At 42.6% G+C, this 21,238-nt stretch overlaps 3 protein-coding genes across 3 annotated transcripts in view; 2 read left to right on the forward strand and 1 right to left on the reverse strand.

Annotated features, from left to right (window-relative positions):
- LOC113009462 (serine/threonine-protein kinase pim-2-like) overlaps positions 1 to 21,238 on the forward strand; it is a 512,014-nt gene that overhangs the window by 439,774 nt on the left and 51,002 nt on the right. The window lies entirely within an intron of this gene.
- LOC113009465 (fish-egg lectin-like) overlaps positions 1 to 21,238 on the forward strand; it is a 42,455-nt gene that overhangs the window by 15,945 nt on the left and 5,272 nt on the right. The gene's annotated exons all lie outside the window — the stretch shown is intronic.
- LOC113009468 (fish-egg lectin-like) lies at positions 2,481 to 5,082 on the reverse strand. The gene is made up of 5 exons (XM_026147777.1): positions 4,937 to 5,082; positions 4,563 to 4,802; positions 4,259 to 4,476; positions 4,051 to 4,175; positions 2,481 to 2,842 (listed from the first exon to the last, which is right to left on the reverse strand). The coding sequence occupies exons 1-5, from the start codon at positions 4,989 to 4,991 to the stop codon at positions 2,701 to 2,703; spliced, it is 780 nt and encodes a 259-aa protein (XP_026003562.1). The 5' UTR covers positions 4,992 to 5,082; the 3' UTR covers positions 2,481 to 2,700.

Below are 21,238 nucleotides of genomic sequence, written 5' to 3' on the forward strand. Positions count from 1 at the left end.
TCAGCAAATGCATTGAGGATGTCACTGCCTCCAAGACCGTCATCACCTATGCAAACCATAAACCCTGGTTCTCTGCAAAGCTACGCAACCTGATGAAAGTCAGAGACTCTGCCTGTAAGGCCAAAAATAGAGAAGCTTACACTACAGCCAGAGCAGATCTATCATGGGCCATCAAAGACGCAAAGCGGCAGTATGCACATAAGATCAACACACATTTCACAAGTACAAAGGACACTCGGCGCACGTGACACGGCATCCAAACAATCACGGGCTACAAGCCAACACCTCCAGCATGCAGCAGTGATCCCTCTCTGCCAGACCAACTAAATGACTTCTTTGCACGTTTTGAGACAGAACAAAGAGCCAGAAAGGAAGATGCCCCCCTCACCCAATGACCAAGTACTTTGTCTGTCCACAGCAGATGTCAGGATGACACTTCACAGAGTAAACCTGCGAAGGGCTGCAGGACCTGACAACATACCTGGCCAGGTGCTTCGGGAGTGTGCTGACCAGCTCGCAGGCATCCTCACGAACATCCTAAACACATCACTGAGCCCAGCTGTGGTACCTGCATGCCTCAAAACCACAAATCATCCCAGTGCCAAAGAAGTCCACTGTGTCCTGCCTCAATGACTACCGGCCGGTGGCACTTACGCCCATCATCATTAAGTGCTTTGAGAGGCTGGTATTGAGGCACATGAAAACTCAGCTTCCACTGAATCTGGACCCGCTACAGTTTGCTCATCACCAAAACCGCTCCACAGATGATGCCATCTCATCTGCTCTTCACCTTTCTCTCTCCCATCTCGACAAAAGGACACTTATGTCAGAATGCTGTTTATTGACTTCAGCTCAGCATTCAACACAGTCATTCCCCAGGAGCTGGTAAAGAAGTTGGACTCACAAGGAATAAACACCTCCCACTGCATTTGGATCTTGGACTTCCTAACTGACAGGCCATAGTCTGTCTTCATAGGAAATAAAACCTCCAAAGTCGTCAGACTGAGCACAGGATCGCCGCAGGGCTGTGTGCTTGGTCCACTGCTGTTCACCCTGCTAACACATGACACTGTGCAGTACAGCTCATTTTTACCGAAACATAGCATGTTATTTATTTGTAATTCCTAGTTATACATCTCTTGAAGATATATCCTTTATATATTTATAAATGCACCATGGGGGGCTTAGGGTGAAACAGCATTTCGGTACACTGTATACTGTGTATACTACTGTACTGACAATAAAGCTCTTGAATCTTGAATCTGAAGTAAGCCTGCAGAGCGAGAGCGAAGTGCTCTAATAGGGTGATATGGTACTACAAGGTCATTAAGATAAGATGGGGCCTGATTATTTAAGACCTTGTATGTGAGAAGCAAGCTTTTGAATTCTGGATTTAACAGGAAGCCAACGAAGGGAAGCCAAAACAGGAGAAATATGCTCTCTCTTTCTAGTCCCTCTCAGGACTCTTGCTGCAGCATTTTGGATCAGCTGAAGGCTTTTCAGCGAGTTTTTAGGACTTCCTGATAATAATGAATTACAGTTGTCCAGCCTGGAAGTAATAAATGCATGAACTAGTGTTTCAGCATCACTCTGAGACAGGATATTTCTAACTTTAGAGATGTTGCACAAATGGAAGAAAGCGGTCTTACATATTTGTTTAATATGTGCTTTGAAGGACATGTCCTGGTCAAAAATGACTCCAAGGTTCCTCACAGCGTTACTGGAGGCCAAGGTAATGCCATCCAGAGTAAGAATCTGCTTAGATACCATATTTCTAAGATTTTCAGGGCCGAGTACAATAACCTCAGTTTGATCTGAATTAAGAAGCAGAAAGTTAGCATCCATCCAGGTCTTTATGTCTTTAAGATATTCCTGCAGTTTAACTAAATGGTGTGTGTGATCTGGCTTCATGGACAGATAGAGCTGGGTGTCATCAGCATAGCAGTGAAAATTTATGCTATGTCTTCTAATGATGCTGCCTAAAGGAAGCATGTATAATGTAAACAGAATTGGTCCTAGCACTGAACCCTGTGGAACTCCATAATTAACCTCAGTGTTAAGCTTGAACATGAACAAACTGTAAATGACTTGTGGTTCAAACTAGCCTACCATCTATTACCATTAGTTCATCTATAAATTCAGCATCAAAAGTAACAAATTCTTGACTTTGACATAATTATGACATTTACGGGTCAATGTGAAGCACTTCTGTTTGAACTGAGGTGGAAAATGGGTGCAGCTACTCTGCTGTACAGGAGGAGGTGTTGTTGCATTGTGCATCTCCCATAGTGGGATTTATAATAAAAGAACACCAGAGGTCTGGACCCTGTTAAACTGGTGAATATATAACACCATCATAATCTCATGTAAGCTTGTCTACTATGTGCAATGATCACAAAGCAAAGAGCCAAAACAGTGACAGGAAAGCCAGTAGCTGTGCTGAATAAAACTTGCAAAAATAAAAAACTGAATCCAAACAGTCTCAGCGAATCAAGAGTTTATGAAAGGATGGCAGGTGAATGATACAGAAGTAAATATCTGACAGCATTCTAGTAGTTATGCATGTTGTTGCTGAATCACTTAAGATGTAATCACAATAAAACAATCAATTATTTTCCCACGTGAATTTTTCCATTGTTGACATAATGCTGATCAGTTTTTACATTGTTTTATGCGACAGAAGAGGAAAGACTACAACCACTAGCATAAACATTTCAGGATGGTCCCATAGTCAGTCACGACCCACAGATTGCCACGATCATAGCTCACATGGTTGATGCGAGAGGGCATTGGTATTTTGGTCCAGCTCGTGCCTTGTGGAGTGCTGCTGTCGATGCCTTGTCTGTAGAGAGAAGACATTGATACTTAAATCATTGGATCTGTTTTATTTGTGCAATTGAGGGTTTGGCCTCAGCTCCTCGCCATATTATCTATCCCGAGTTAAGAGTTGTAAGTCTCATGGTTGCTCGGTCTGGTGACCCAAATATAATGTTTTTGATTACTTCATGTTCTGTGATTTGGGGGTTTCTCGTGGTCTAGTCTGTTGCATTTCTAGCTCCTTTGGTTATTCCTTAGTATTGTTGGTGATTTCTAGACTTTAGATTTTGTTAATGTTCTGTGTTACATCTAGTTATCTAGGTTTCTATGTTCGTGTATTTCCTGTTTTACTTTGGTAGTCTCATGTCCTGTGTTAGAGTTTTCTGTTTTGCTTCCTTCCTGTCTCGTGTGTCAGATTAGGTTAAGCTGTGTCTCTCTTCTGTACTTATTGTGTGTTTTCCTTTGTTCTTTGTCGGGTCGTCTGCATTTCCTCTGCTCTTCTTCACTCCACATTTTCAGGTTTCATGTTTTCTAGTTCAATGTTTCAAGTTTCATGTTCACCTTTTCCCAGTTTAGGTTTTGTTAGTTTCCTTTCTGCCATTTGTTTTGTAATATTTGTTGCAGCCCTAAATAAAGGCTTGCTTTCTGTTAACATCCACCTCATTTGTTTGCATTTGGGTCCGCATTCTCTTCTCTCCACGCCGTCTGCCTTAGCAGGCGTGACAGGAAGAGGTAAATATGTTTAACAGATGTGAAAAATGAGATTTCCATGATTTCTTTTAAGTGAACACCTAAATGTATTATAGAGGAGAGACAGATCATTCAAAGAATCCACAACTGAAATCTGAAAATTCTTAGTTACTGATTTTCTGAGTTACAGAAACTATGATGATTATAAGTAAACATTACTAGTTTTCTTTTGTAGCATTTGACTGGTGATTCTACACATGAACATTGTATGGCTCAGTGATCATTACAATGAAAGTCGCTTCTAGAAAGATTTAAGCACAAATTGCCTTCGTGAGCAATTTGTTATTCATTTGTGGAGAGGTCATTCTAAGGTTGAAGAGCAAAATAGTGGTTGATCCATTGCATGGATAACAACAGAGGAGTCAAAAACACAATAACCTGATTCAAACAGAGACTGAAAGAGTCAAAGCAAAAAGAAAGAAGAAAGAACAGAAATACTGCCAGGGCTAGTTAAAATGCTTTCAGACTAGATTAAGTGTTTACCTTTGGAAGACTTCTCCTCCTCTATTTACAACAAAGACGCTTCCATCAGTCCCAATTTCAACCATTACTGCAAGACCATCCACTTGTATCCAGCCACTGAAGCCACAGGTGCTCGGTGTTACTTTCTGTCACGAAAAGCAAATATGGTGAGATGTCTTGATCATACAAATAACAACACAAATGATCATTAAAATAAAAAATAATTTACTGTGAAGTAGATGTTTTGACCCGAGTTCACTCCCCAGCATCCATATTTTGAGCTGCAACTGACATACATTAAAAGCCCAGGCAGGGTTGTCCAGTTCAGGGTGCTCCGTTCCCTGTGGGCTGAGGCAATGGTGCTTTTCAGACAGTGGATGGTGGAGTGGTGGGTAACTCCCACCACCTGACCATCACCTCCAGCATCCACCTGCTGTAAACTCTCACCTGAAGACACACAGAGGTACAGATCATTCATTCAAACAGCTGCTACCGCGCACACTCTACTGTCTTAAGTCTGTGATAAAGCTCACCATAAGCATAAACAAAGCTGCCAGCTACGTATTTGTAGACGACGTTCTCGTCGAGGTCAACACCCCAGATTCCTGCAGGTCCCACTGAGACATGCTTCAGGGTGAGTGAGCCCATTTTGTACCACTGTGATCCAATCAGAAAGTATGCATAATTGTTGATGTCTGTCATCACAACGTTCCCCTGCCCAGCATCAATCTGTACAGCAGGAAACTGTTGTGGACCCTCCGTGCAAGTGCAGCCTGTGAAGAGAAAACCATCAGTCATATGAATGGAACCTTTATTTATTTTAAGGATAAAAATAATTTGCTTCTTGGTTGGTTTAAACAAATATAGTAAATGATAGTGTAGTTTTATTTTGAAAAACTGGACTTACCATGACTGACTGACAGGTAGTTTAGCATTAGCAGCAAGGCTGCGATAGCTTTCATCTTGTTTCTGAGTCTATCTGCTGCAGGACTCTTCTGGGTGTGTTACTGGATGTTTGCTGAGCTACTGCACTGCACCGTTTGCGTGAGTGTGCATTTTATAATTTACCAATTATTGTGAAACATGAAACAGATTTTCTTTCTTTTTTTTTTTCTTTTTTTTAATTTTTTTTACACAATTTAGGCAAAGGAGGAAGTTGTGAAACGGGGATTTTTTTCAAGTACAACCACAAAGCAACGACTGAGGATTCTTCCGAGATAAAATGATTTCCATAAAACATACAAACCTTCCTGGGACATATTTCTATTAGTTGGGGAAAGTTACTAGTGGCAACTTAACTTTACTTTGAAGTTATTCCATCTTATTAATTAGTATTAGGTCCAAGCTACTCATGATTCATAATCATCTTTTGGTTGTTTATATATTGAAAACCCTGTTTGTGCAGCTCTCTTGAAATATATACTCTAATCTCTGTTCCTTTCATGGGGTCTTACTTTAGATCCTGAGTTCCACCATACTACTGCAGGTAAAGTTGTTAATAGTACAACAATAGCTGAGGCTGTGATTATGACTCAATTCCAGATTCTGTAAATCCAAACCAAATCATGGCTGATTCTGTAAATGTCTTTGATTATGTAAGAAGTCTGTGTAATTTGTTTGTCTTCTGTAGAAAATAAAAAGAACAATATCTGTTTTGTCTCCTTCTGCCAAATGAACTGCTGCTCTAAAGAAAATTCAAAGAGGATGGAAACAGTTTCTTTTAAAAAGCTGTACAAATGCATTAGTTTGTCTTTTTAGAGGCTTTGGTATATTATGTATGTTATTAACTTTAGTTTTTATTTGTAAATATAATGATAATCTTCAATACTAGTTTGTGGACGGAGACCTCCTCCCTAAGGCTGAAGTTTGCCCCTGCTCACTGAGGATGAGGGTTATCCAGAGTAATGAGTTAAAAATCTAGGTATACCATCAAAGACTGACTGAAAAACACTGGTTACAAAACACTTTTAAAAATAGTTCAAAAGTGCTGTCACGAATGAATAGCACATCCCAAAAGAGAAAGCCACAGATGTGGAAAAAATTTGGATTTCTAGAATATCAGTATGAAAGCCATGAATAACTGTTTAGAACAATAGCTCATATCACGATCATTTTGCTTTGTGTTGTAATCAAAAGATGAAACAGAAGTAAAGAATAAAAGGAAATGAATCAAAGACTTTATTGAAGATATAATCAAGGGGAAAAAATGCCCACTCTGGGTCAGGGACGAGTTCCTGCCCCAAGTGGAGGAGTTTAAGTATCTCGGGGTCTTGTTCATGAGAGACCGGAGAACGACAGACAGATTCATGCTGTGGTTGCAGTCATGTGGACCCTGTACCGATCCATCATGGTGAAGAGGGAGCTGAGTATAAAAGTGAGACTCTCAATTAGCCGGTTGATCTACATCCCTACCCTCACCTATGGTCACCTAAGCTGTGGGTAGAGACCGAAAGAATGAGATCGCAGATACAAGCACAGGAAATGAGTTTCCTCTGAAGGGTGGCTGGACTCTCACTTAGAGACAGGGTGAGAAGTTCAGCCATCCGGGAGGGGCTCAGAGTAGAGCTGCTGCTCCTCCACATCGAAAGGAGCCAGTTGAGGTGGTTCAGGCATCTGACAAGGTGGGCGCCTCCTGGTGAGGTGTTCCGTGCATGTCCCACCAGGAAGATATATGTATGTGTATATATATATATATATATATATATATATATATATATATATATATATATATATTTATATTTATATTAGGGGTGCAACGATACACAAAATTCACGGTTCGGTTCGATACTTTGGTGTCACGGTTCGATATTTTTTCGATACAAAAAAAAATGTTCATGCCTTTTTAATTTGTCATTTATTAAAATTATAAATATATATTTTAACTCAAAAGTACAGTTTTTAAATTTAACCCTAACCCTTGTGCGCGTTGTTTTTTAGCTCATCATATCGCAGCCACAGAAATTCTTTTGTCCATGAAACCATAAAGCTGCACTTTCTTTTTGCCTTATAGTCTGATTTGTCATAACTTCTCCGTTTTGTGGTAAGCTTTTCTTTGGCTGTCACTTCTTCACCCTGACCTGTCTTATTTGGCTCAGCAGAACTAAAATATATATCTGTCTGTGAAGGTTCTCAATCATCCAGGTCGTCGTAGTGAAATATATATCCTGCCGCACTCACATAAGCTCAGCGATTCTCTGCGCGATCAACCTCTCACATGTTTAAGCTGCGGGAGATTTCACTTGTCATGTTTGCATAGTAAGCTAACAATTAATAAGACGATGTCAGAGGAATTGGTGCACAAATTATCATCACTCACCAATCAGTGCTGTCGCTCTCTATACACAGTTCGCGCGATTGCAAAGTGAAAGCAAAAAAACAAGCGCAAATTCAAACACGATTTCAATATGTCACATATTGACAGTGGCTCACCCAATGACATAATTACCCAGCTACATTTCTGAAAGAATGCAAAAGCATTGACATATATTTTTCCTTCCTACAATAGCCCGACAGGCAGGGGAGAGATAGCCCCGGGACGTCGGGCTAGCGATATTGCGAGCCCTGTATCTGATTGAGGAATCACTCATCTTTGGAAAAGAGAGTTTATTACAGAGAAATGTCTCTTTCCAAAATAAAAGCTATACTATCCGCTTCTTCTGGGCTATATTCTCAGCAGCATATTAAACATATCAGGTCTCCATAAGGAGAATCCTGTGCTAACAGCTGTCTAAATGACTCGGCTAAAGTTTGTAGCCTGCATGCTTGTTGTTTTTGTCTTTGCACTAGGATGATGTCGGCGTAAATGTGCAGTCATATTCGTTGTGTTCCCACTAGTGCTTTCAGGTTAATCTCGTTGAAATAACCTTAACGCCACAACACGGCAAATCTCCGTTAACGAGCTACCCTATACAGAGGGGCTAGACGGCCAACACGTTAACGAGCTAACTGCGCTAACACACTAGCTCCCACCCATGTAATTGAGCATTGCATGGCACATCCAACATACTGTTTTACTTTAGTCTATGACTCGCTTACCTTCAGGGTCATACGTCACATGAAAACCAAAATAATTCCAAACGCCAGATCTGAATGAGGGTGGGGAGGTCCACTTCTGTCTCGCTAGCTTGCCCTGCGCTCTTCCTTCTGACCATGCTGTCTGTGTTGAGTTCTCAGTGAATCTGCGTTCGACTACTCCGCCTAGGCTGCACTCTCGAGCCTAGGCGGAGTAGTCAAATGCAGATTCACTGAGCGCTCAACACAGACAGCATCGTCAGAAGGAAAGTTGATAAAATAAATTACAAATTTTGTATTGTTCTTTTTTTTTCTCCCCTTTGGTTTTCTTTCTTTCTCTCCCCCTCTTTCTTTCATTCTTTCCCCCTGTCCTATCCCACAGTCATGTCTGTCCCGTTTGCAACTGAAAATAAAATAAATTCATAATTATAATAAAGGTCAATCAAATGGACCAATATGATGATCCACTTAAAATAAATCCTCTTGGCATCTTTCTTGGCCTCAAGACAACAATTCTGATGGCTATAGATCCAAACGGGACACAAAAAAAAAAAAAAAAATTGAAAAAAAAAAACAATTGAAAAAAATTGTATTGTTCGATACATATGCGTACCGAACCGAAAGCACTGTATCGAACGGTTCAATATCGATACGAATATCGTTGCACCCATAATAAATATATATATATATATATATATATATACACACACACACACATACAGTGGGGCAAAAAAGTATTTAGTCAGCCACCGATTGTGTGTCTACTCATTTTAACCCTTATAACCTCATACGTACAAGAAAGCTTTATGGTCTTCATTTAGGATTAAAAACATAAATCAATTTTGCTGATCTGTCAAAATCAAAATCACGTTTTTGGTCAGGATGACTTTTTTATGACTAACTTCAAACATCCATATCTTGGGAAACATGGATATAATTTTAGTAGCTGAATTCCATCAAATGAGTGTAACAGAAACACAGCAACAGAAATTAGCATGGCTGCTTTAGATCTTTTATTTTTGGAACCTTTTTTAAACCTTTATTACCAGCATCATGTTCTACATGTGATTCTCCACTGAGCTTATCGTAAAGCATAGAGCTGAGCCCAAGCTAACTGTTGTGTGCTGTTGAATGCAAACCGAATGACTGTCTCTGCAGTGATTAATAACCGTTCCACATGTTCACTTATTGTACACCAACCTTGTGAGATTGATCTTTTTCACCAGTGCCTCCCTGCTAGTCATCCTGCTCAAGCTGCACTTAAAAATAGGTGACCTTGAGCTTTTTGGGAGGGAAGAAACCATGCAAGAGTGTACTTGACTTACAACCACAGAAAAGAAGAAGAGCTTAATAGTAAACGTTTTTTACAATGATTTTCTATTCACAATTGTGGAAGCCAAAATCACGTCTGAAAGTAAGCTGGTTCTACCTCAACATTACAATACTAGCCATACTTGGCTTTTGGAGCAAGGAGTGATCATATATTTATATGTATTGGGGACATATACAGTGGGGCAAAAAAGTATTTAGTCAGCCACCGATTGTGCAAGTTCCCCCACTTAAAATGATGACAGAGGTCAGTAATTTGCACCAGAGGTACACTTCAACTGTGAGAGACAGAATGTGAAAAAAAAATCCATGAATCCACATGGTAGGATTTGTAAAGAATTTATTGGTAAATTAGGGTGGAAAATAAGTATTTGGTCAATAACAAAAATACAACTCAATACTTTGTAACATAACCTTTGTTGGCAATAACAGAGGTCAAACGTTTACTATAGGTCTTTACCAGGTTTGCACACACAGTAGCTGGTATTTTGGCCCATTCCTCCATGCAGATCTTCTCGAGAGCAGTGATGTTTTGGGGCTGTCGCCGAGCAACACGGACTTTCAACTCCCGCCACAGATTTTCTATGGGGTTGAGGTCTGGAGACTGGCTAGGCCACTCCAGGACTTTCAAATGCTTCTTACGGAGCCACTCCTTTGTTGCCCGGGCGGTGTGTTTTGGATCATTGTCATGTTGGAAGACCCAGCCTCGTTTCATCTTCAAAGTTCTCACTGATGGAAGGAGGTTTTGGCTCAAAATCTCACGATACATGGCCCCATTCATTCTGTCCTTAACACGGATCAGTCGTCCTGTCCCCTTGGCAGAAAAACAGCCCCATAGCATGATGTTTCCACCCCCATGCTTCACAGTAGGTATGGTGTTCTTGGGATGCAATTCAGTATTCTTCTTCCTCCAAACACGACGAGTTGAGTTTATACCAAAAAGTTCTACTTTGGTTTCATCTGACCACATGACATTCTCCCAATCCTCTGCTGTATCATCCATGTGCTCTCTGGCAAACTTCAGACGGGCCTGGACATGCACTGGCTTCAGCAGCGGAACACGTCTGGCACTGCGGGATTTGATTCCCTGCCGTTGTAGTGTGTAGTGTGAACCCCCTCAGTGAGATCATTAACAAGACTGGCTACGGATACCGACTACGGAACGGAGCAGTTGTCAGCCACCTCCTGTACATGGATGACATCAAGCTGTATGCCAAGAGTGAACGAGACATCGATTCACTGATCCACACTACCAGGCTATACAGCAATGACATTGGAATGTCGTTCGGCCTGGAGAAGTGTAGTCGGATGGTAACAAAGAGAGGGAAGGTAGTCAGAACTGAGGGGATTGAACTACCAGAAGGCAACATTGCAGACGTAGAGGACAGTTACAAGTACCTGGGGATCCCGCAGGCGAATGGGAACCATGAAGAGGCCGCTAGAAAAGCTGCAACCACCAAGTACCTGCAGAGGGTCAGGCAAGTCCTGAGGAGTCAGCTGAATGGTAAGAACAAGATCCGGGCCATCAACACGTACGCCCTGCCCGTGATCAGGTACCCTGCTGGGGTAATAGGCTGGCCAAAGGAGGAGATAGAAGCCACTGACATAAAGACAAGAAAGCTCCTTACCATGCATGGAGGGTTTCACCCCAAGTCCAGCACCCTGAGGCTGTACGCTAAGCGGAAGGAAGGGGGCCGGGGACTGGTGAGTGTCAGCACCACAGTGCAGGATGAGACAACGAACATCCAAGAATACATTGGGAAGATGGCCCCAACTGACCGAGTGCTCAGTGAATACCTCAGGCAGCAGAAACCCAAGAAAGAGGAGGGAGACGAGGAACCATCATGGAAGGACAGGCCCCTGCACGGTATGTACCACCGGCAGATAGAGGAGGTGGCTGATATCCAGAAATCCTACCAGTGGCTGGACAAAGCTGGACTGAAAGACAGCACAGAGGCACTAATCATGGCAGCACAAGAACAAGCTCTGAGTACAAGATCCATAGAGGCTGGGGTCTATCACACCAGGCAAGACCCCAGGTGCAGGCTGTGTAAAGATGCCCCAGAGACAATCCAGCACATAACAGCAGGGTGCAAGATGCTAGCAGGCAAGGCATACATGGAACGCCATAACCAAGTGGCCGGCATAGTGTACAGGAACATCTGTGCCGAGTATAACCTGGAAGTCCCGAGGTCAAAATGGGAGATGCCCCCAAGGGTGGTGGAGAATGACCGAGCTAAGATCCTGTGGGACTTCCAGATACAGACGGACAAAATGGTGGTGGCTAACCAACCGGACATAGTGGTGGTAGACAAACAGAAGAAGACGGCCGTAGTGATCAATGTAGCGGTTCCGAATGACAGCAATATCAGGAAGAAGGAACATGAGAAGCTGGAGAAATACCAAGGGCTCAGAGAAGAGCTCGAGAGGATGTGGAGGGTGAAGGTAACGGTGGTCCCCGTGGTAATCGGAGCACTAGGTGCGGTGACCCCCAAGCTAGGCGAGTGGCTCCAGCAGATTCCGGGAATAACATCGGAGATCTCTGTCCAGAAGAGCGCAGTCCTGGGAACAGCTAAGATACTGCAGGACCCTCAAGCTCCCAGGCCTCTGGTAGAGGACCCGAGCTTGAAGGATAAACCGCCCGCAGGGGCGTGCTGGGTGTTTGTGTGTGTGTGTGTGTGTGTATACAGTGGAACCCCGACTTACGAAATAAATTCGTTCCAGAGGGTCTTTCGCAAGTCAAAATTTTTGTAAGTCGAAGCACCTTTTTCCATCACCTTTTGAGTGAGGCGATGCTGGCTGAAGATGAAGTTCGTGGTGGAGGAGGACCTCGCTCATATTTATCAATAATTTCTCTTTTTGTTTCCATCGAGAGCACTTTATGCTTCTTCTTTTCACTCGAATTACTTGCAGAAAGTTTTTTTGGCCCCATTTTGAATGAATGATAGGCTAATTGCAAACAAAAAGCAAACAAAATAGCGCACTGCAACAACAATACGTCTTTCACGTGGAACAGCGAAACGCAAGTACGAAAGCCAAGGGGTTATCACATGATTCGGAAGGCATTGTGGGCATTCTGGACTAAGCCAGCGGATTTCGTTACGCGGGCATTTTGCCGTACCACGGGCAGAAATATTGCCGTTAAGTGCCTTCGTAGCTTGAATTTTTCGTTAAATGGGTTCTTCGTAAGCCGGGGTTACACTATGTATGTGTGTGTGTGTGTGTGTGTGTGTGTGTGTGTGTGTGTGTGTGTGTGTGTGTGTGTGTGTGTGTAGGACTGAAACTGAAGGAAATGAAGAAGTGAAAATGTTGTGAAAGCTAACAAAGCCCAAGAAATATCTGACTCAGGACATTGAGCGATGTGTTTGTGCCAGTTCTGCTTTTGTGCAGAGTATATTTTGTCCTTTTTTTTTCTCTTCAGTGTTTTCAGAAATTGGTGTTCTGTAAGGATTTTGCTATGAATGTTAACAGCTATCTCGCTTGGAAAGATGGCTGAACAAGGTTACTAGCATATTTTGGTTTTGGTTATATTTAGGTCCAGGCTGATGCTGCCATACTGCCACAGATGCCAGACCTCCTCTTTGTAGTTCCTACAATAATGGTGTCATCTGCAGAGTTGACAGTGCTGTTACTGGTGTGAATAGCAGAGGAGTCATGTAGAAGGAGGAATTGAGGAGGGGGTTGAGGACCAGGTTGATTAGCTTCTAAACCAGTTTTTGTGGTTGTACTTTAATAAAAGTTAAGCCAAAGCCCACAGACAGAATCCTCACATCGGTGTTACTGTTGTCAAAGTGTGTGAGGGCTGATTGAAGGATTATGGCATCCTCTGTTGACCTGTTTGCCCTATATGTAAACTGTTGCAGACTGAGGTCTACAGGAATAGCAACCTTAATGTAAGACAGGATAAGTCTCAAAGCATTTAGTGATGATAAGAGTTAAAGCAACTGTGCAATAATAATTCATTCTGCACGTCTTTAATAGCCTTCCTGTAATTCCGTCTGGCTTTTGTCAGGTTGACAGATTTTGCTGCACCTGGATGAGGTGGACACCTCTCTAGAGAAACAGGATAGGTGTGCGCCTCTCTGTCGTGTTGATCAAAGTAGACAGAAAATAGGTTCAGGGTTTCAGTTAGGGTGCTGTTTGAGTAGTCTGATGATGAGGGATGTTCTCGTAGCCTGTGATGCCCGGCCGCATGTCCGTGGAGTTGTTGGTCTTGAAATTCCCCTTGATGCACTGTTTGTATTTACCCTTGGCCCTTTTGATGCCCATCAGCAGGGAACACTGGTGCCCGCTGATCGCCTGCCTTGAATGCATCATTGTGTGTCTGAGCAGGGCACGCACCTCACTGTTTAACCATGGCATCTGATTCTACAATGCAGTTTTTGTTGTAGTTACAAGGATGCTGATGACTTTGTCCACACCTGAACAGGTAGAAATGAAAGCTGCAGTGTGACTAGGGTTGCCAACTCCCTGAAAAATAAATAAGGGACACCTCGTGGCCAGGGCCGGGCAACCCAGTTCACCCTTCCCAGTGTGGTGAATTTTGTCGCTCTTTTTTTTGGTGTGTGAAATTATTTTTTAACCATTTGACTTGAATTTGATTTAAGCAGATGCATATTCTTTGTGATATGACCATATGGGAAACAAATGATCATTTAGCCATTTATTTTTAGCTCACAATGACAACATTAACACAGTAAAACAGGTCTCTTTCTTAAACAGAAGCCTGTCATGCTTAACTTTTGAGAATATAAGTAAATCTTTCTTTAAAAGAACTCTGTCCTGCTTAACTTAAAATTATATAAATTAATAGAAAGCAATAGAACGAAAAACATTCTTGTAACAGTGCACATACAGTGCATTTAGTACAATTGGCTTCAGCTGAGGTATTATTTCAGCTTTTCTAATGCTAATCAGCTGCTCCTGTTTGTAAACCCACTTGTTCCCATGATTACGCATCATAACTCATCATCATTATTAATCTATGTATTACTTTTATGTATTAGTCATCTATTTGTTGTAATCATCTATCCTTGCAGTTGTTTATTACACAAAATAAATTATATTATCACACTTCTGGCCACATAGCCCTGATATTCACCGCACATGCCCATATTAACCTTAACCAGAGGGTTTAAAAAACAAACCAGTGTTTACATACCATATCTGCTTCTGCCGTGGCCTGGTGGACAAGAAATTGGTTAAGGGTTCCCCGAGCTTTCACGCCCCTCATGTTCTTCATGTGTAGAGAGCAGCCATTTGGCTTTTCTACTTATAAAACCCGGAGAGCTGCCAAATGGCTGGTAGGCTTTTAGCTAAGCTTTAGCTTCAGCCAAGTGGAAGCTAAATTGGCTAGTCATTCATATGTATATTAGGTTGTTACCTGGGAATTCTGGAGGGAGGGGAGTGGGGGTGTGTGATTGAGGGCGTGGGGGAGCTGCTAAAAGCTGTGCACTTCCTTTTGTGTTTCATCTTGATGCATTCTCAATCATCCAGGGAAATAAATCTCCAAAAGTCACCAACTTGGAGTGTTTCAGTTTGCCATCTTAGGGAGAAATCAACACACATGGGTGTATGTCCTTTGTTGCTGAGATTTATTGATAAAAACAGTACAAAAAACCAACCATTTGTACACATATTTACAAATAATAATAAAAAGTGAGTGAGTACATTTCAACATTTTGTTTTGTTGTAAAGGGTGACAGGGCTTGGCTTCCTTTTGGTAGTGGACCATTGATCAGGAAGCCAAGCCCTATATATATGATACAATCTCACTGCACTTAGCCTAATCCTTCATTGCCCTGAAGAATTCTGTGGTGTACGGACCTCCTCTCCAAGGAAAGAAAATGCAGAGAAGACTCACCACTCAGCAGGCCTTGGAAATGATCCTGAGGGAAGTCGACCCTTGTGACTCGGATGGAGAAGACCTAGAAGTTCAGCCGGATTCGGACTCAGAGCTGTCTGATCAGTCTTCCGGTTAGTTTCATTTCATGTTATTTCCTATTTCATTTCAAACAAGTAAGTGGATGTAGTTAGTAAGTAAGATATTTCAGACATTATTCTGATACAGAGGAGGAGATACTGGAATTATAATTAGTATCTATGCATGCATTTGTGATTTTGTTTGACCTTCCCATTGCTCACAATTTGAATTTGTTCACACTGCAGATGAGGAGACTGCTTCTGCACCTAAAAAGAGAGCTTGTTTGGGGACTGAGACAGCGAAACCCTTTCACCCCAATAGAAGCGTATGCTGCAGATGGAGAGCCAACGGCTAAGGCCAGGAGAAGTATCTCGAGTCGCCTTCAGAGCGTCCTGTGTTTCATCACTCTTGACATGCTTCATAGCATTCAAGAATGGACTGTTCAACATGCACAGCAAACGGAGCATGTTCATTGGTTCATGGACCTCCCTGAACTAATGGCATTTATTGCAATTGTCATCTTGCGGGGGGTTAACAGGGTTCCATCTCTAAATGACTGCTGGTCAGCAAACCTGGGAAACCCACAGATAATTGGAACTATGGCACGAAACCGCTTCCAAGACATCATGAAACACCTACGCTTTGATGACAAGTCCACCCGCAATGATCGAGCAAAGTTCGCTGCAATTTCCAGTGTGTGGGGATCATTTGTCACCAACTGCATCACGTGCTACAACCCTGGTTTACATATCACCGTTGATGAACAGCTTTTCCCATCAAAGACTCGGTGCTGTTTCCTGCAGTATATTGCAAGTAAACCTGACAAGTTTGGGACACAAACACACAAATGCAAGAACAATCATGCCACTGTGCGATGTGTTCACTGCAACAGATACACATGTGGTAAATGCAGACTACAGATACCATGGCAGTGCCAGGATTGTGAGTGATTGCTGAAAATGTTGAACTGTACTCACTCACTTTTTATTATTATTTGTAAATATGTGTACAAATGGTTGGTTTTTTGTACTGTTTTTATCAATAAATCTCAGCAACAAAGGACATACACCCATGTGTGTTGATTTCTCCCTAAGATGGCAAACTGAAACACTCCAAGTTGGTGACTTTTGGAGATTTATTTCCCTGGATGATTGAGAATGCATCAAGATGAAACACAAAAGGAAGTGCACAGCTTTTAGCAGCTCCCCCACGCCCTCAATCACACACCCCCACTCCCCTCCCTCCAGAATTCCCAGGTAACAACCTAATATACATATGAATGACTAGCCAATTTAGCTTCCACTTGGCTGAAGCTAAAGCTTAGCTAAAAGCCTATCAGCCATTTGGCTGCTCTCGGGTTTTATAGGTAGAAAGGTAGAAGCCTGGCTTTGCAGGTGTTCGGGTTCCCCGAGCTTTCACGCCCCTCATGTTCTTCTTGTGCCCACCACTAGAAGCATGCCTATGGAAAAAGTGCGCCGGCACACAGTGCAGTGCGCTTTAAAGGTGTTATCGTGCACTTTCCCAGCCAGGTGTTTTCCTTTTCCCATTCCTCCCTGTACTTTTGCAGCCTTTTTTTCTTTTCTTTCTCTGAGCAACAAACATTGCTGCTCTAATGCTGGGTTTACACTGTGCCATTTTTGGCGTGCGACCGATTTGGTGATCGGCCCGATTGTGGCCTTCATCGTGCATCGTGTAGTATACGTGGGGTAACGAGAAGCAATTAACACCTCACGACCAGCTCCCGATCATCAATCGCTCGTGAGGGTGTCACCACAGCCGCTCACACTGCTCATGTGCAAACACGTAAACATCGGTGAAAAAGACGGAGCAGCACGGCAGCGCAGCGTGTGATCTGGACACAAGCGATGGAGGCACAACTTGTAGAACTTTGGAAAGCTCATCCGAGTCTTTTCGATGTGGCATCACAAAATTATCACGACCACAACAACCGTGAAAATAGTTGGATTTACATGCTGCTCAATCACAGCTGCCTGATCAATGTTTTTCATTAGCAATTTAGCAAAGTTGATGGTGGTGGTGTGTCTGTGTGAGTGAAAGACAGAGAGAGAGAGCGACAGATTTTGTTATAACCTTCATGTTATGGAGGCACAGTGTGAGCACTCAGGTCGCATCAGAGCATCGGGCGGTATAGTGTGAGACCTGCATCGTGACCTGCAACTTCTAACCCCTGCGAGTCAATCGTGCAGTTTGAGCAGGAGCTGAATCGCGTGACTGAAAAAAATCGCACAGTGTCTGTCCAGCTTTAGGTGTACTGTCGTCCGAGACTTGCACCGCAGTGTCGGCGTTTGTTTCCCTGTTGGCCATGCTTCTTGTTGTGGTCATCTGTTGTCTTCCGGTATTTTCTCCGTAAGCGACCTTTCCTCGACCAATGAGATGAGTGGTAATCTGAATTGTCATACTCGAATTGTCATAAGTGTGCTGTCAGCTCATTGGTCACAAAGCAGGAGAGGGGCTGGGAATTATGTTTTCAAACAAAGTGTTAATTCCATAAACATTTATAGACTACTTTTGATTCTCACTGTATTACGGGACAAAGTGCGTCCCTTAGCTCAATACGGGACGTGTACTTTTGTTTCTAAATACGGGACGATTCCGTTTTTTAAGGGATGGTTGGCAACCCTAAGTGTGACTGCTCATCAGTTTATTACCTGTTGATGTTTAGAGTCTAGCTGAGTTGGCTGGAGTCAGCATTTACTCAGCTTTAGTGTCACACTGGGTTCTTTGCTAGCTTAGTGTTAGCATGCTTGCAAAGAGCCGAAGTTATATTTAAACAAATATATAAGACTGCTTTCTTCCATTTGCGTAACATCTCTAAAGTTAGAAATATCCTGTCTCAGAGTGACGCTGAAAAACTAGTTCATGCATTTATTACTTCCAGGCTGGACGACTGTAATCCATTATTATCAGGATGTCCAAACAACTCGCTGAAAAGCCTTCAGCTAATCCAAAATGCTGCAGCAAGAGTCCTGACAGGGACTAGAAAGAGAGAGCAGATTTCTCCTGTTTTGGCTTCCCTTCATTGGCTCCCTGTTAAATCCAGAATTGAATTCAAAATCCTGCTCCTCACATACAAGGTTTTAAATAATCAGGCCCCATCTTATCTTAATGACCTTGTAGTACCATATCACCCTATTAGAGCACTTCGCTCTCGCTCTGCAGGCCTACTTGTTGTTCCTAGAGTATTTAAAAGTAGAATGGGAGGCAGAGCCTTCAGTTTTCAGGCCCCTCTTCTGTGGAACCAGCTTCCAGTTTGGATTCAGGAGACAGACACTATCTCTACTTTCAAGATTAGACTTCAAACTTTCCTTTTTGCTAAAGCATATAGTTAGGGCTGGACCAGGTGACCCTGAATCCTCCCTTAGTTATTGTTATGGTCTGACCAGCCCTGCTGGGCGACCTGATTTTATGTTTGAGTTTATTTTGATGGAGCCGCGCTCCCCCGGAGGCAGGTCCGTCAACCTGGAAGTAGCTCCATTTGGAGCTTCGGCATATAACCAAAACCAAAATATGATAGTAACCTTGTTCAGCCATCGTTCCAAGCGAGATAGCTGTTAGCATTCATAGCAAAATCCTTACAGAACATCAATTTATGAAAACGCTGAAGAAAAAAGGACAAAATATACTCTGCACAAAAGCAGAACTGGCACAAACACATCGCTCAATGTCCTGAGTCAGATATTTCTTGGGCTTTGTTAGCTTTCACAACATTTTCACTTCTTCATTTCCTTCAGTTTCAGTCCTACACACACACACACACACACACACACACACACACACACACACACACACACACACACACACACACACACACACACACACACACACACACACACACACGTGTGTATATATATATATATATGGGTCAAAAGAAGGACTTGACAGGCTCAGAAAAGTCAAAAATAGTGAGATATCTTGCAGAGGGATGCAGCAGTCTCAAAATTGCAAAGCTTCTGAAGCGTGATCATCGAACAATCAAGCGTTTCATTCAAAATAGTCAACAGGGTCGCAAGAAGCGTGTGGAAAAACCAAGGCGCAAAATAACTGCCCATGAACTGAGAAAAGTCAAGCGTGCAGCTGCCAAGATGCCACTTGCCACCAGTTTGGCCATATTTCAGAGCTGCAACATCACTGGAGTGCCCAAAAGCACAAGGTGTGCAATACTCAGAGACATGGCCAAGGTAAGAAAGGCTGAAAGACGACCACCACTGAACAAGACACACAAGCTGAAACGTCAAGACTGGGCCAAGAAATATCTCAAGACTGGTTTTTCTAAGGTTTTATGGACTGATGAAATGAGAGTGAGTCTTGATGGGCCAGATGGATGGGCCCGTGGCTGGATTGGTAAAGGGCAGAGAGCTCCAGTCCGACTCAGACGCCAGCAAGGTGGAGGTGGAGTACTGGTTTGGGCTGGTATCATCAAAGATGAGCTTGTGGGGCCTTTTCGGGTTGAGGATGGAGTCAAGCTCAACTCCCAGTCCTACTGCCAGTTTCTGGAAGACACCTTCTTCAAGCAGTGGTACAGGAAGAAGTCTGCATCCTTCAAGAAAAACATGATTTTCATGCAGGACAATGCTCCATCACACGCGTCCAAGTACTCCACAGCGTGGCTGCAAGAAAGGGTATAAAAGAAGAAAAACTAATGACATGGCCTCCTTGTTCACCTGATCTGAACCCCATTGAGAACCTGTGGTCCATCATCAAATGTGAGATTTACAAGGAGGGAAAACAGTACACCTCTCTGAACAGTGTCTGGGAGGCTGTGGTTGCTGCTGCACGCAATGTTGATGGTGAACAGATCAAAACACTGACAGAATCCATGGATGGCAGGCTTTTGAGTGTCCTTGCAAAGAAAGGTGGCTATATTGGTCGCTGATTTGTTTTTGTTTTGTTTTTGAATGTCAGAAATGTATATTTGTGAATGTGGAGATGTTATATTGGTTTCACTGGTAAAAATAAATCATTGAAATGGGTATATATTTGTTTTTTGTTAAGTTGCCTAATAATTATGCACAGTAATAGTCACCTGCACACACAGATATCCCCCTAAAATAGCTAAAACTAAAAACAAACTAAAAACTACTTCCACAAACATTCAGCTTTGATATTAATGAGTTTTTTGGGTTCATTGAGAACATGGTTGTTGTTCAATAATAAAAATATTCCTCAAAAATACAACTTGCCTAATAATTCTGCACTCCCTGTATATGTATATATGTATATACAGTACAGAGTATACAAAAGGGATAAATAGAATAAATAGGAATAAGAATACAAGGGAACGGCACATTTCAAGTGAGTCTATTACACCGTTGGATATTAACAAAAACGATTGCACAGTGAAAAGGCACTACAGCTTACTTGTTCCCCCCTCCTTTGTTCCCGTTTCCCCTCCCTCTCCCCTCCAGCGAGGAGTTAAACAGTTTAATGGTGTGTGGGACAAAGGACTTTTTAAGTCTGCTGGTCCTTGACTTTAGGAGAAGCAACCTGTCACTGAACAGACTCCTCTGGTTGTTTATAGCCGTGTGCAGAGGATGCAGAGGCTGCCCAGCATGGTCCACAATGTCCATATTGCACCTTAATTTGTTTTTATATAAGTGTGTAGAATGAGTCTTCAGTTGAATGTTTTTAATAGGCAAAAAATACTTAAATAAGTAAATGGCGAGTCAAATTTTTGTCTTTTTTTTTTCTATTTTTGCTGATCCGAAAATTTATCCGATCCTTGACTTAAAACCGTGATCCGATCCGAACCGTGAGATTTTTGATCCGTTGCACCACTAACAAACATCCAGCATGCATACCAGGCTTCACCCCTCCCCCACATCGGACAATCAGACCACATCTCCATACTTCCCACTCCAGTCTAGAGACCCATCAACAAACGGATCAGACCAGCCTTCAGAGAAGTGAGAACATGGCCAGAGGGGG

The sequence above is a fragment of the Astatotilapia calliptera genome, chromosome 17 (genome assembly GCF_900246225.1).
Source record: "Astatotilapia calliptera chromosome 17, fAstCal1.2, whole genome shotgun sequence".
Classification (NCBI taxonomy): domain Eukaryota; kingdom Metazoa; phylum Chordata; class Actinopteri; order Cichliformes; family Cichlidae; genus Astatotilapia; species Astatotilapia calliptera.

Excerpts from the sequence above, each read along its gene's own strand:
- LOC113009468 (XM_026147777.1), bottom strand. The coding sequence starts at position 4,991 with ATGAAAGCTATCGCAGCCTTGCTGCTAATGCTAAACTACCTGTCAGTC. Across the intron at positions 4,803-4,936 it reads CTACCTGTCAGTCAGTCATG|GCTGCACTTGCACGGAGGGT; the intron begins GTAAGTCCAGTT and ends TTCTCTTCACAG. Across the intron at positions 4,176-4,258 it reads GTCAAAACATCTACTTCACA|AAAGTAACACCGAGCACCTG; the intron begins GTAAATTATTTT and ends TTTTCGTGACAG.